The sequence below is a fragment of the Macaca nemestrina genome, chromosome 10 (genome assembly GCF_043159975.1).
Source record: "Macaca nemestrina isolate mMacNem1 chromosome 10, mMacNem.hap1, whole genome shotgun sequence".
NCBI lineage: Eukaryota > Metazoa > Chordata > Mammalia > Primates > Cercopithecidae > Macaca > Macaca nemestrina.
Window position 1 is genome coordinate 21240325 of NC_092134.1, and position 16043 is coordinate 21256367.

General features: G+C 47.7%; 2 protein-coding genes across 7 annotated transcripts in view; one reads left to right on the top strand and one right to left on the bottom strand.

Annotated features, from left to right (window-relative positions):
• Positions 1–482: 482 nt before the first annotated feature.
• On the bottom strand, positions 483–11082 carry LOC105493391 (endoplasmic reticulum protein 29). Of its 2 annotated transcripts, XM_011760986.2 has the most exons (3): positions 10818–11079; positions 3586–3724; positions 483–1315 (listed from the first exon to the last, which is right to left on the bottom strand). In XM_011760986.2, exons 1-3 carry the CDS (start codon positions 10959–10961, stop codon positions 813–815), a joined length of 786 nt encoding a protein of 261 aa, XP_011759288.1. In that variant the 5' UTR covers positions 10962–11079; the 3' UTR covers positions 483–812. The 2 variants fall into 2 exon arrangements, with proteins under 2 accessions (XP_011759288.1, XP_011759289.1); XM_011760987.2 differs by lacking the exon at positions 3586–3724 and having other exon boundaries at positions 1156–1315; positions 10818–11082.
• A 158-nt stretch (positions 11083–11240) lies between these two features.
• Positions 11241–16043, top strand: part of LOC105493731 (transmembrane protein 116) — a 130032-nt gene continuing 125229 nt past the window's right edge. For 2 of the 5 annotated variants that reach the window (XM_071071056.1, XM_071071067.1), the window contains exon 1: positions 11242–11435. The gene's annotated coding sequence lies outside the window, so the exon portion shown is untranslated. Of the gene's footprint in view, positions 11436–16043 lie in introns of all 5 variants that reach the window. The other 3 variants (XM_071071065.1, XM_071071064.1, XM_071071062.1) reach the window with 2 other exon arrangements.

Consider the following 16043-nt stretch of genomic DNA (forward strand, 5'->3'; position numbering starts at 1 on the left):
TGTGAATGTTGGCACAAGTGCTCTTTAGTCTGCTTTCTAGAAGTTAGTATTTATTTAGTGACAGATAGTGATTTAGATGGAAAATATTTTTTAATTTTCAGATTGGACTGGACTATATCATTTAGCTGTGTAAATCCAAGTCACAGAATATATCAGTAAAACTAATAATTTGCTATGTGTACCTCACAGAGCATGGAAAATAATCACACCATGGTCCATCAATGTTGGTTCAATGTATTCATCAATACTGCTACTGAGTTTTAAGGACTGGAAAATGGACAACACACTTGACCATTAACAGTCAATCCATGTCAGTCTGAATATCACTGGAAAATAACAAAGGTATGCCAGTTTCCACAGTGTTACGAGGATAGTTTATTACGCTGGGAAAGTGGAGTCCATACCAGCTTAGATTCAAAGAGGAAAGCAGGTCATAGACCAAAGTGTAATTTGAAAAGACAACAGAATGGCTTCAGGTCCACTTAACCAAAACACTGAAACTTTAATTGAATGAGAATTACACCTGTCAAAGACCTGGGCCGTATACTCCTCTCTCCTCTATAGCACTAATTCCTTCTGAGGGGTCATTTCACCAGCCACCTGAGTAAGTGCTCCAGCTATCCCCAGACCAGCTAGAGACATCCCAAGCATGGTCACATCAGCATCAATGTCCAGGCATACTCAGGGCTCAGAATCGTGGGTTAGTACCACTTTTCCCACTACCCCCTTATATTCCACAAGGGACTCACAGCCAGCAGGTTAACTCTCCCCTCCCTATCCCCACCAAACCCTGGAAAACCACAGACGGCCTTTTAAAGCTCCTCTTTCTCGGCCCCCTTCTTCTGGAAGGCAGTCAGGATGTTTAAGCTCTTCTGGAGCTCCTCCTTCTTCCCATCACTCATCTTGTTCTTCTCAATCAGCCTGGCAATCCGAGTCATCTCTGATGCTGGGAAGTCCTCCCCTTGGTCTAAGATCTTCCCCATGATCTTCAGGTATTGCTCAGCCCACTTCTTCTCAGTCTCCTTCACACTTGAGAGGTTGTCCTGCCCCCGCTTCAAGAGGGCCTGGCGGCCCTCCACACCAGAGGCCCTGATGAACTCCCCGGCGAGAGCGTCATATACAGGCAGGCAACCAGGCATACCTAGGTAGACCCCTTGCCCCTTCAGCCAGCGCTGGATGGCTCCAACCTTAACTGCCCCAGTGTATGGGACTGGGTTCTCAAAGTCCCCATCCCGGAAGAGGTAGAAGACTGGGTAGCTCTCTTTGTCCAGCTTGTATTTCTCACTCAGTTCCATGTTCAGTTTGTCACCATAATCTGTGAGCAGAAACCAGACACAAAAAGCAAGACCATGAGGAACTCAGGGCAGAAAATTACTATGGGACCTAGCTGCACTGAAGGGAAGAAGAATTTTCTTGGCCATGTAATGGTTCAAAGTGAGGAGCAACCATACATACCTGGGTTTGAATTCCTCCTCTACCACTTCCTAGCCATGTAGCACTAGGCAAATAATTAAACTCTGAACTGTTAGATGAAAAAATGGAGATTCTTCTGAATATTTATTATATGCCCACTATGTGTCAGATGCTGTTCTAGGTGCTGAGGGTCTAGTTGTGATTAAGAGTATTAAGCTCGGCCGGATGTGGTGGCTCATGCCTGTAATCCCAGCACTTTGGGAGGCCAAGGCAGGCAGATCACGAGGTTAGAAGTTAAAGACAAGCCTGGCCAACATAGTGAAACCACCATCTCTGCTAAAAATACAAAAAAAAAAAAAAAAAATAGCAGGGCATGGTGGCACATGCCTGTAGTCCCAGCTACTCGGGAGACTGAGGCAGGAGAATCGCTTGAACCCAGGAGGTGGAGGTTGCAGTGATCTGAGATCGCATCACTGCACTCCAGCTTGGGCAACAGAGTGAGACTTTGTCTCAAAAAAAAAAAAAAAAAAAAGAAAAAAAGACTATTAAGCTCATTCTTCTAAGGGAGAGAAGAGACATAACAAACACATAAACATAGGTGATGAGTGGCATCGGGAAAACAAAACAGCATGATGTGACAAAGTGACTGGGTAAGAAAGCCCACTTCGGGTGGTCATGGAAGGCCTCCCTGTGAAGGTGACATCAGCTAAAGGACCTGAATGTCCTGGAGCCAGCCACACGAAGATCTGGGAAGAGTGTCTCAGGCAGAAAGGACTGCAAGTGCAAAAGCTCTGAGGCAGGACTAAGCTCAGGAGTTTTCAGTCTCCTGAAAGGCCAGTCTGGCTGGAGCTGGGTGAGAAAGAGGAGCATGTGGAAGGGAAGGAACACAGTCCCTGCCACATGGGGGCTGTTGGGAGGACCGGATGAGGGAATATGTGCATGATACTTGGCCAGGTTAAATGCTTAATATGTGGTAGCTGCTGTTAGTATCTGCAAAACACCCTTCCTAACGGGCAGTAGCAGCCCCAAGGGCTGATGCTGTGACAACTGGTTTCTTACACTTTGCCAAGAAACGGCTAAGACCAACTACTAGTAGTGGTAGTATTGGATGCCTAGGGTTCCAAACCTAGTTCTGCCACTTAACAATTCCACATTCTTGAGCAAGTTACTCTAAGTATCCATTTCTTCATTTGAAACAATGGAAGTAATAGTACCACATGGGACTTCCTTCATAGAGCTCTTGCAAAGATGAAACACATGTAAAACACTCAGCACAGTGGCCTGGCACACAGTAAACATCTGATAAATGTTAACTATTATTATTTTTCTAATAAAAGCACCAAGGGAGTTACCTAAAGTTGAGTCAAATCTGACTGACTGTCCTGGAGAGGTGTGCCAGCTATCTCTATCGGTATACCCAGGACCAGACTCTCTACTAAGTTCCCAGCTTACTACGGAATGGAGGCATCCAAGCTGGGAGGGAAGTGAGACAAGTAAGTCCCTGCCTGGGACTAAACACTTAGGTGGAACTCTGGATGAGCCACTCCATAGCCCACAGTCCTTTAAGCTTTGAGCTTCAGGTTTTTTTCCTGAAGTATAACATGGAGATAATACATCTTGCTTCTCAGGCAGAGTTCAAGTGAAGATTTAAAATGCAATGGGGGGCGCAGATCTTTACCCTGTCGACCACTAAATGCTGGCGACTACTGAAGCTGTCACTGTGGTTGGGAGGTGCCCTTGGATTAGTGGTGGCATCAGTGCATTTGAGCTAAAGCCAAAACCAAACAGTTTTGGTACAGAAGCTGAAATGAAGACAGAAGAACTGACTATGCAGTCCACTAGGGGACATAGCACCCCCTCTGCCCTCTTCATTCTGTTCACTGCAAGGAGAGCTCAAAGTTCTCACAGTTTAATGTCAGAGAGGGGTGGAATGTCAGGGGTTCCCTTCCCTTCAGGCACCTGCACGGCTGAGCTGAGATTCCATGGTCCCAGAATCTGCTCAGGTTAAGCCTACTATGGGCACCAGATTCCTTTAGAGGCCATGAACCTGTTTACTTACACTCCTTGAGGGTGGCTCAGAAGGAAAGATGCTGGGTACTCCTCTTCCAAGTGGAAACGATTCCTAGCTTCCTCCCTCTCTGCCCTCCCCAGCCATCCTGGACTTGTCCATACCTGAGATCCCCACCTCTGCCACCAAGAGATCATCGCTGGAAGCCGAGTTTTCAGCAAGACGCTTGAACTCATCCTGCTTCTCACCGTAGGGGTACTGGGTGTCGAACTTCACCAAGACGAACTTGCTTTTGGTAATGACCTGAGGGCGTATAGAGCTGAGCAAGTGGGTGTTCCAGGGACTTTTGGAGCTAACTCCCCTTCCCAAGGGGCCCCTGTTTAAGAAATAGAGTGGAAACAAGCCCACAAGCGAGGCAAGCTCTCACAAATTAATATTTATTCATTCATCCATTGACTTATTTAACAATTTAGTGAGTGCCAGCGATGTGGAGGGCACCCCATTAGTACCTGTTCACACTAATCAAAGATATACACAACCCTGTCCAGAATAAACAAGGCTGCAGACATAATAAGGCCTTCTCCTGCAGGGTTCCTTTCAGTTAGGTGAAGGAGACCCTTTGCACACTACATCAGCCCCTGTCGTACTCATCATCCCAGGAGGCCTTTCTCAGTAAACCCTGAACAAGAAATCTGACAAAAATAAACAAAACCACCTACAAAGGAGTTGGCATCATGGAGGACGCTTTGGCTAGATAGGCTGGAGTTTGAACCCAGCAATTTCAGGGCAGTTAAGTTAGTGAGAGGCCAGGCGTGGGACAATGTGCTCTCCCTAGACTACACTTCTCTCTGGCTAGATCTCTGGGTTTTAAACTGTCGGGGCGAGACATTTAATTGCAGTAAAATTCACATAATATTTGCCATTGTAACCATTTAAAAGTGTACATTCTGTGTGATTCAGTGCATTAAGAATGTGCAACCATCACTACTATCCAGTGCCAAGAACATTTTCATCATCCCAAAAGGAAACCCCATACTCATTATGCAGTCACTCCCCAGTCTTCCTCCTCCCAGCCCCAGCAACCACTAATGTATTTTCTGTCTCCATAGATTTGTCTATTCTGATGGAAATGTACAGTATGTGGCCTTTTGTGTCTGGCTTTTTTCACTTAGCATGTTTTTTTTTTTTTTTTTTAAGACGGAGTTTCACTCTTGTTGCCCAGGCTGGAGTGCAATGGTGCGATCTCAGCTCACCACAACCTCTGCCTCCCAGGTTCAAGCGATTCTCCTGCCTCAGCCTTCCCAAGTAGCTGGGATTATAGGCATGCGCCACCAAGCCTGGCTAATTCTGTAATTTTAGTAGAGATGGGGCTTCTCCATGTGGGTCAGGCTGGTCTCAAACTCCCGACATCAGGTGATCCACCCACCTTGGCCTCCCAAAGTGCTGGGATTACAGACATGAGCCACCGCGCCCAGCCAAGCATGTTTTCAGTTTATCCATGTTGTACCATGTATTGGTACATTGTTACTTTTTATGGCCAAATAAATATTATATTGTACAGAGGGACCACATTTTATTTATTCGCTCATCAGCTGAATGTTTGGGTTGTTTCCACCTTTCGGCTACTGTCAATAGTGCTGCTATGAACATTCACATAACATGTTTTGTTTGAACACCTGTATTCCACTCTTTTTTTTTTTTTTTTGAGACAGAGTCTTGTTCTGTCGCCCAGGCTGGAGTGCCGTGGCGCCATCTCGGCTCACTGCAAGCTCCGCCTCCCTGGTTCTGGCCATTCTCCTGCCTCAGCCTCCTGAGTAGTTGGGACTACAGGCGCCCACCACCACGCCCAGCTAATTTTTTGTGTTTTTAGTAGAGACGGGGTTTCATCATGTTAGCCAGGATGGTCTCAATCTCCTGACCTCGTGATCCACCCGCCTCCGCCTCCCAAAGTGCTGGGATTACAGACGTGAGCCACTGTGCCTGGCAACCTGTATTCCACTCTTTTGGGTATACACCTACAAGTGGAACTGTGGAGGTCATATGCTAAGTCTACATTTAACTTACTGAGGAAGCCAAGGACTTCTTTTGATGGTTTCTCCCAATGCACAAGTTTTATCTAACCAGCCACTTTAGCATAACACTGCCTTTCTCACTTCCATCAACTTTTTGTTTCCTAATCCAAGTGATCCCTATCATCGAGTTTTTTCATCACAAGCAATCACTGTAAATAATCATGTCACGGCTGAGCATGGTGGCTCACACCTGTAATCTCAACACTTTGCGGGCCTGAAGTGGGAGGATCACATGAGGCCAGAAGTTCAAGACCAGCCTGGACAACACAGCTGGCTTAAAAAAAAAAAAAAAAAAATTGGCCAGGCACGGTGGCACACACCTGTATTCCCAGCTAAACTACTCAGGAGGCTGAGGTGGAAAATCACTTGCGCCTAGGAGTCAGACGTTACAGTGAGCTATGATTGCACCACTGCAATCCAACCTGTTTAACAGAGTGAGACCCCATCTCTCTCTCTCTCTCCCAAAAGAAAAAAAAATTATGTCAAGCTGACATAATTCTGGCTGAAGGCAAAGATACAATGTTCTGGGCTGGGCGCAGTGGTTCACTTCTGTAATCCCAGCACTTTGGGAGGCTGAGGCTGGTGGATCACTTGAGGTCAGGAGGTGGAGACCAGCCCGGCCAACGTGGCGAAACCCCGTCTCTACTAAAAACACAAAAATTAGCTGAGCATGGTGGTGGGCACCTGTAATGCCAGCTACTCGGGAGGCTGAGGCAGGAGAATTGCTTAAACCCGGGAGGTGGAGGTTGCAGTGAGCCGAGATCGTGCCATTGCACTCCAGCTTGGGTGACAAGAGCGAAACTCCATCGCAAAAAAAAAAAAAAAAAAAAGATACAATGTTCTTGTTAGTCTTTGTCCTTTACCTTGTACTGATGTCCTCTTGGTTTTTAAAAATATTTAACACTGTTTAGGGACACAAAGGAGGGAGGAAAAGACACCAGAACAGGTCATCTTTAAATGCCAAAAAGCCTGAGCTCTGGAGGCCTAAAAGCAGGAAAGACTTAAAATACAAATGAGTTCACATCCCTCTGGCCCAGCTGGCCTTATTTCAGTTCAGCACATGAAACTTACTCCCACTCAGAGCTTTTTCATTTGCTCTCTGCTGGCTGGAATGTCCTTTCCCCAGTTCTTTTCATGGTTATCTCTTTATCATTCAAGGCTCAGTTCAAATGTCCCCTGCTACTGGGGACTCCTCCAATCAGACTGTCTAATATGGCTGCATTTTCATCATACCCTGGTATCATTACCCTGCTGTATTTTCTTCAGTGCATTACTCACTCTCTGAAATCCTTATTTGCTTGTTTTCCATCCTCTCCACTAGAATATACATTTATGAGAATAAGGACCTTGACTCACCTGTTTTCTGCTGTATCCCTAGTGCCCAACAGTGCCTAGAGTGTGGCAGATGTTCTGAAAATATCTGATGAATGAACAATACTCTGACAGGCTTTGTAGCAGATGCTACATGTTGGGGAAGGGGAGAAGCACTTGTTTAAAAAGCACAACACGGGATACCTACTTTCAAGGGCCTGCATTTGTATTATGGAATAATATTAATAATTATACGGTGGTCTAACATTAAAATATAATTCAGAGATCTCCACCTTTTACTTCCACCATTCTTAGTTACAAGGGTAAGGCAGAATGGTTTTGAATGGCAAACATTCGCATAAAGAATTTTCTCTTGTTATCTTAGTCTGTTATGTATTTATTTATTTATTTTTTTGAGGCAGAGTCTCACTCTGTCACCCAGGTTGAAGTGCAGTGGCGCCATCTCGGCTCCCTGCAAGCTCCGCCTCCCGTATTCATGCCATTCTCCTGCCTCAGCCTCCCAAGTAGCTGGGACTAGAGGCGCCTGCCACCACGCCCAGCTAATTTTTTTGTATTTTTAGTAGAGACAGGGTTTCACCGTGTTAGCTAGGATGGTCTCGATCTCCTGACCTCGTGATCCACTCGCCTTGGCCTCCCAAAGTGGTCTGTTATCTTTTTTTTTTTTTTTTGAGACGGAGTCACGCTCTGTCGCACAGGCTGGAGTGCAGTGGCCGGATCTCAGCTCACTGCAAGCTCCGCCTCCCGGGTTTACGCCATCCTCCTGCCTCAGCCTCCCGAGTAGCTGGGACTACAGGTGCCCGCCACCTCGCCCGGCTAGTTTTTTGTATTTTTTAGTAGAGACGGGGTTTCACCGTGTTAGCCAGGATGGTCTCGATCTCCTGACCTCGTGATTCGCCCGTCTCGGCCTCCCAAAGTGCTGGGATTACAGGCTTGAGCCACCGCACCCGGCCTGTTATCTCTTAATGATAGCTTTAGAAATCTATTTTCCTCATCTACTTCCTACCAGCCCTTGGTGTCCAATGGGCTGGTAGGAATCAGCTCTACCATTACCTATAATTAGGCAACTCACTTCTTTAAAGTATAGATAAGTTCATTATTCATTCATTCATTCGTTCACTGAATAAAAAGTTACTAAGGATCTATCATGTGCCAGGCCCCATACTAAGTGAACACAGCAGGGAACAAAATGGGATCTCTTAGATCATGAAGCTAACATTCTAGTGATGGTGAAGGGAAAGAAACAACAACAACAAAAAAAGATACTGGAAATCACCAAAAGGCAAAGCGTGGAACAAGGCTGCCAGACACAACACTAGTACATTTCCCTTTGGTTCAATGGTGATGAAGAGAAGATCTGAAAAGAGACTGGAGAAAACGTTTTGTTCATTCATGCAACAAATTAGTTATTGTGCACCTTCTATGAGACAGGTAATTTGCTACGCAGTGCAGATGATCAGGAACAAAACAGACACGGAGCTTCTTCATGAGCACATAATATTCCAGGGAGAGAGAAAGATAGCAAAATGGATTTTTAAAAAATCAGTGATGAGTGCTGTATGGAGAAATAAAACAGATTAACGTGACTGGCACTTTAGATTGGGGGAAGATAAATCAAGGAAGAATTCTAAGAAGGAAACACTTAACCTAAGTCTGAATGATGAGAAGTAACCAACTAGCCTTTCAAAGTTTGGGCAGAGAATATTCCAGTCACAAGGAACAACTAGTGCAACACATCCTAAGGCAGTAAAGAGCAAGGAATATTCAAAAGACAGGAGGAGAATGGTTGGGAGATGAACGGGAAGCCAGGAATCAGGTCATGTAGGACTTAGGCTACTGTGTGGAGACTCAAGAGTGGAAGCAGGGAGACCAGAGAAGAGGCTATTGTAATGTTGACCTAGATTAGGGTGATAATAGTAGAAAACACTGTTAGCTTTATGGTGCAAAGTTTCCCTTTGGGTTACACTTGTTCTGTGATATTATCTCACTCCCATGGAGCAGGGTAGGGTAGGGGTGTCACTTTGCCAATAAAGGCCCCCAAAGCATAGGGTGCTGTAGGGTGTGTCTGAGTGTGCCTGACAACCAACCAGCCATACCTACACCTTTTTTTTTTTTTTTTTTTGAGACAGAGTTTTGCTCTTGTTGCAGTGCAATGGCATGATCACAGGTTACTGCAACCTCCGCCTCCGGAGTTCAAGCAATTCTCCTGCCTCAGCCTCCCCAGTAGCTGGGATTACAGGTGCCCACCACCACGCCCAGCTAATCTTTGTATTTTTAGTAGAGACAGGGTTTCACCATGTTGACCAGGCTGGTCTCCACCTCCTGACCTCAGGTGATCCACCCACCTCCACCTCCCAAAGTGCCAGGATTACAGGCATGAGCCACCACACCCGGCCCACACTTTTTTTTTTTTTTTTTTTTTTTTGAGATGGAGTCTCGCTCTGTCGCCCAGGCTGGAGTGCAGTGGTGCAATCTTGGCTTACTGCAACCTCTGCCTCCCGGGTTGAAGCAATTGTCCTGTCTCAGCCTCCCAAGGAGCTGGGACTATAGGTGCCTGCCACGACGCCCAGCTAATTTTTGTATTTTTAGTAGGGACAGGGTTTCACCTTGTTAGGCTGGTCTCGCCTGACCTCAGGAAATCCACCCCACCTCAGCCTCCCAAAGTGCTGGGATTACAGGCATGAGCCACTATGCCCGGCCTACACTTTTAAATTCTTGAAACTTTGCCTTGAATGAGCTACAAGTGCCAAGTCCATGACAGGGAATGCTTGAAAACAGGGAAGACTTCAACCACTGGAGAAAACTACTTCTTGGTTTCACTTCCCCACAATGAGTACAAAACTCGAAAATGAAATGACTGGCTCTCTCGCAACACTAAGCTTGCCCATCTCCTAGAGGAAGTTAAAAGCTGCTCGTGGGTGAAGACAGGTGCAAGAGGAGGGGACTGGGACTGCGGTATTGCATTCTGCCACCATTTCCAACCGTCCATTTACCCAGGCCAGGATCCCTAATTCTGCAAAAATGGAAGGGGGAGGGGCAGAGGTAGTGGCAAATTCTTCCATGCCTTGACCCAATTTTATTCATTTTGTTGCCAAACCCAAGATGTTTTCTACAACAGCTATCCCCAACCTTTTCAGCACCAAGGACTGGTTTCATGGAAGACAATTTTTCCACGGGGGTGGGGGGTTGGGTGGTTTCGACATGAACCTGTTTCACCTCAGATCATCAGGCATTAGATTCTCATAAGAAGCGCACAACCTGGATCCCCCAGTTCACAATAAAGGTCGTGCTCCTATGAGAATCTAATGCCGCAGCTGATGTGACAGGAGGTGGAGCTCAGGATGTAATGCTCGGTCACCCGCCGCTCACCTCCTGCTGTGCGGCCCGGTTTCTAACAGGCCACCGACGGGCCTGGTGGTTGGGGGCCCCTGCTTTTCAGGGTGGCTGAACTGAAGCTTATTCTTCAAGCTTGCACTATTCAAGATGTATGATATCTGATCATTGTTTGCATATGCAAAGCAGGCTGCAATCCATGCCTGGGGAAGAGGGGCGCGAACATGCAGGCTAACGCGCCTGCATTTCTCCCCGCCAATCCCTCCCCGCTACCACAGCCGGGAGCCCAGTGGCGTCGGCCTCGCACCGCCCTCCGGTTCTCGCACTTGGGATTCGAGGGTTGGATCTCTCCAGGCACCACCCTCTCCCCCTAGGTGAAGGGAAGGGGAACACAGTTCCCTCGGCTGCATCTTTGCAAGGGAGGATGCAAGTATAAATGCTGCAAAAGCACGGGTGCGCCGGGGCCCTGAAGCGTGCATGCCCGGTGGTCATAACATTCCCCCGGCTCAGAGTCCACTAGGCCTGTAGGACTCCGGGAAGCCCTGGGACCATTGCTACAGACCACCTCCCGTCAGCTCCCGGTGTCCAGCGTCCATCCACTAGCGCGCGCTCTTTCAGGCGGCCCGACAGCACCTGCGCGCGACGTCCCACGCCCCTGTTACCTTGTAGAAAGTGACCGTATCCAGGGGAAGGGCGCCCTTAGTGTGCAGGCCGCTGCCGCCATGCGGAGCGGAGAGGAGCAGGAAGCCCAGGAGAAGGGGAAGCAGCGGGGAGAGAGACGCGGCGCGGGACACAGCTGCAGCCATATCGCCGGGTTCCGGGCAAGGGAGGTAGGTAAGCCGTAGTGGAGAACGCCGGGAGTCAGCGATCACGTGACTGGGGGGGGGCGGGCTCACGCGCGCTCACGTGGACACCCCAGGAGGCTCCCGTCTGTCTAGGGTGAGAGGGTGGGGCCACGTGAGGGGCGGGGGTGGGGGGGGGGTGGGGAGAAAGCTGCCGCGCACGCGTACTCGGCGAAGCTCGCGTAGGGCCTGGGTAAAAGGGCGGGCCACGTTGGGGGCGGGAAAATGGGCTGCTGCGCGCGCGCACTCGGCGAGTCTTCCGGCGGGTTCGCCCACTTCCTTTCCTGCTCCGCGTGAGAAGAGGCGCGAAGCGCGCGTAGGAACGCCACGGCAATTACTTTGCGGCCCTTCCTCTCCTTCGAAGATGACAAGGCCTGCCATCCCTTCTTACTAACTTTGGGCCGTCAGGCAGTTGGTTGGGACCCGCTCCAACCCTAGGTCAGTCTGTCAGTCAAGTTCAGCTGTTATTATCAGTCAGGCTCCGTCACCGCCCTGACCCAGGCGGGCAGTGGCTACGCGGCTTCCCTGAGCTTCTTGGCCAGGCTTGGCGGTTAGTGTGGCAGGCAGGGCCGTCTTAGACCCGCCCTGAGGTGAGCACCTCCCCTGGGAGACGCCAGGCTCCTGGGATCCGCCCAGCCAAGGCCCACCCTCCAGGAACCCCAGACGCAATTCTAATAATTGTGTTCCACAGGTAGTCACTCGGTCCTTGGCTTGTGCCAGACGCTGGCTTTGCCTGCGAGGCTACGGAATAGACAGAAACAAGACAGTTCTGTGTTGAAGGCACGCACCTTGTTGGGGGAGGAGGCGGCATAGGAATAATCATCTAAGCAGTGCAGTGTAATTGCTGTAAAATATTATTTCTGGCTGGACGCGTTGACTCACGCCTGTAATCCCAGCACTTTGGGAGGCCGAGGCAGGTGGATTGCCAGAGGTCAGGAGTTCGAGACCAGCCTGGCCAACATGGTGAAACACCGTCTGTACTAAAAATACAAAAATCAGGCGAGTGTGGTGGCACGTGCCTGTAATCCCAGCTACTCAGGAGGCTGAGGCAGGAGAATTGCATGAACCCAAGGGGCGGAGGTTCGAGTGAGCCGAGATTGCACCATTGCACTTCAGCCTAGGTGACAGAGCGAGACAAGGTCTCAAAAAAAAAAAGAAAAGAAATTTAAAAAAGACTGTATTTGCTTATTGTAAAGAGGCAGGGATTCAGCCAGCCCTGCTCAGGAGCATCAGAGGAAGTTGTAGACAGGAGGTGACTTTTGAGCTGGACCTTGAAATAAGACGGGGTGTGCATGAGGCAAAGAGAAACAGGGCATTTCTAGCAATGGGAAAATTATGCACAGGCATATTGGGGAACTGGTTGAGATCAGTCTGTGTAAAGGTGAACTGGGGCAGCAGCTGCTGCCACTCTTTTTTATTTTGGTTGGTTATGACTGAGCTTCCATGGGGCAGATTTGAAAAGGTCTCACCACGCTAAAGAGTTTGGAGTCACCAGAAGTTTTAACCAGGAGAATAAGGTTAGATTTGTGTGTAGACACAGCACTCAGGTCAGCCTGGGCAATGTAATGAAACCTCGTCTCTACAATAAGTAGAAAAATTAGCCATGTGTGTTAGTGTGTGCCTGTGGTCCCAGGTACTTGGGAGGCTGAGGCAGCAGGATCACTTGGACCTGAGAGGTCGAGGCTGCAGTCAGCCCTAATTGCTGTCACTGCACTCCAGTCTGGTCAACAGAGCAAGACTCTGTCTCAAAACAAAAACATTACTCAGGAATGAAGGGAATGGATTGAAAGTGAGAAGATTGGACTTAAGCCAATTAATGGGGTATGGCAGTAGTCTAGTTGGAAGAGGTTAAGGTCATACAGTAGGACATAATAAGGCTGAAGTGTGGATGGAATTGACAAACTTTTAAAGGGTAGAATTCACAAGATTTGATTAACAAATGCATGTAAGGGTAAGAGAACATATACAATGCATTGTAAGGGACTTACTGCTATAATTAACCATTGTATGTATCCAAAATTCATGTGTATAAATAGTCATCAGTGATAACAGGATCCAATCATGGACAACCAGTTTGATTATATATAAATTTTGAAAGAGTCGTGTGTGTGTGTGTGTGTGTTTGGGGAAGTTCAGAAAAATTTGAGTTTGCCCTATTGATGGCAGCCAGCTGCAGCAGGGAGGTATGACTAGGGCTGCACACTCCATGAAGCCTGTGGGAACCCTGCCCCTTCTGAGTTGACTCAGGAGCCCCTGGTGCCATTGTGGCTGCCCTCCCAGGTGTAGGACCTGGGCATCTCTGCAGCCTGCACCCTTGGGGGACCAGCTAGACACCCTACCGCAATCCCTGCAAGCTCAGGAGTGTCTGCTCCCACCGCCTGGCCTCTCTCCACTCTCATGCCCTGCTCCAATGTCAGAGCAGGCTTGGGGCCAAGAATGGCAGCGGGAGGCAGATTGATTCCTGGGTAGAAGAGGGTGAGTCCCCAGTAAGACCCCCACCTTCAGGTCAGGGAGGGCCTGAAGACAGGGGTCCAGGCTGCCAGTCCTGCAGACTGGAGTAGGGACTCGTGGTGCATCTTCTTGGCCTGCCATGGCTGCCCATGGACCAATCGGCATGTACTTCCCTCTGAGGTCCATAAAAGCCCTGGGCTCACCCAGAGCAGGGCAGAGGACTGCCAGAGGACCAAGAGGGCAGAGACCTATGGGTCAACCAGCCTAAGAGAGAAGCTACCCTCTCTGCTGATAGTTGGAGATGACGGAACAACCAGTTGCAGAAAGGACCTACCCTGCCTGCTGAGAGCTGCAGAGACAACCTGTGGGCAGAGAAGAGCCACCCTCTCCAGGGCCTCTTCTCTTCTGAGAGCTGCAGACATCAGGACGATCAGTTGCAGAGAGGAGCCACCCTCTCCAGGGCCTCCTCTCTACTGAGAACTGAATACTCGATGGACAACCTGCCTACAGAGAGGAACTACCCACTGCAGGTCTCCTCTGAGCCGCTGTAACGCTCAATAAAGCTCATCTTTGTCTTTTTCACCCTTCCTTGTCCACATACCTCATTCTTCCTGGATGCAGGACAAGAACTCGGGCAAAGGCACTGTGGCCACAGAGGTTTCTGGCCAGAAAATGGATACCCCAAAGATCCCGTAACACTATGAGCTACAAGACAAGTGATAGAAGTTAGAAGAGGGGAAAACTATGAACTGAGGTGGTGAAACAAGGCTTTATGTAATTGGTGGAAATAGAGTTAAGGCTTGGAAGAAAGAACATTTTAGAGAACAAGTGGAAAAGGAGCAGATGTGGGAATGAACGTGATGCTTTGGGAGAATGACTGGCTTGGTTGGAGGGAGTTCTCAAAACGGGAGATAGTAAAACAGTTTTAAGCCCAGTTAGGGGAGAATCTTGAAGTCAAACTAAGAATTTTCTGTTCTGTAGTCTATATGGAGCTATTAAGAGTTTTAAAATTTCTTTATAAAACATTTAAACTTCTAAAATTATTCACTTCTCAGTATAAGTAACTTTGGTTATATCTAGTTAGTAGAATTGATCAACAGTGACTATCTAGTCATGGTTAGTTTAGAAGTAGGTTTTTATTTTTTATTTTTTAATTTTTTTCGAGACAGAGTCACTTGGTCACTCCGGCTGGAGTTCAGAGGCCTGACCTCAGCTCATTGCAACCTCCACCTCCTGGGTTCAAGTGATTTTCCTACCTCAGCCTCCTGAGTATCTGGGATTACAGACGTCTGCCACCACACCTGGCTAATTTTTTTTTTTTTTTTTTTTTTTGTATTTTTAGTAGAGATGGGGTTTCACCATGTTGGCCAGGCTCATCTTGAACTCCTGACCTCAAATGATCCACCCGCCTCGGCCTCCCAAAGTGCTGGGATTACAGGCGTGAGCCACCATGCCTGGCCTAAAAGTAGGTTTTGTAGAAGTAAGGGAAGAGGATTGGTTGGATAGGGAAAGGAAAAATTGGCACTTTTGCTATAAACTGCAAAAGTAATTGTCCCAATCCTTCCTTTGAATAGCACTCTGGTCCTAGTCAGTTGTGTTAAGATATAATTAGATTTTTGGGCTGGGCACGGTGGCTCACACCTGTAATCGTAGCGCTTTGGGAGCCCAAGGCGGGTGGATCACCTGAGGTCAGAAGTTTGAGACCAGACTGGCCAACATGGTGAAACCCTGTCTTTACTAAAAATATAAAAATTTGCCGGGTGCAGTGGTGGGCACCTGTAATCACAGCTACTCAGGAGGCTGAGGCAGGAGAATTGCTTGAATCTGGGAGGTGGAGGTTGCAGTGAGCCGAGATTGCACCATTTCACTCCAGCCTGGGTAATAAGAGTGAAACTCCGTCTAAAAAAAACAATAATAATAATAATAATTAGATTTTTGGCCTCAGGACCTTGATGATGATCTACAAAAATAAACTGAGTATAGTTCCGGCATATTTTGGAAGTCATAAAATCCCACAGTTGACACTGATGTGGAAAATCAAGAGTTACCCTGGGTGTTGTATGGAGGTGAAGAGGAGGGGGCATGTTGCATGAATGTCCACAAGACTCAGCATAGCAACTGGAGTGAAGAGAAAGAAAAATAGCATGATTGGCTAAGGCAATTAATATATAAATTCCCATTTTTCTGTCCTTAAGCCAGTGAGGCCCCAGTTTCACTGACCTCTTTGCTATTCCTGGTATACACAATGCATGTCCCTTACCTCAAGACCTTTGTATTTTCTCCCTCTGGAATGCTTTCTTTTAGGATATCCACATGGCTGACTACTTGACTTCCCTCAAGTCTTTGCTGAAACCTCAACCTCCTACTGAGACCTATCCTGAGCATCTTTTAAAAATTGCTTCTACCTGACTGCCCTGCTTTCCATCTCCTTTCCCCTCATTATTTTTTTCCATAGTACTTTCAACTTGTAACACACTATATAATTTGCTTAGTTTGATTTTGCTTATTACCTTTCCTGTGAGGCCTAAATTTTTTTTTTTTTTTTTTGTCTGAAGGAGAAACTATTCCATGTCTGTGTCTCAAAATACTTTTGGC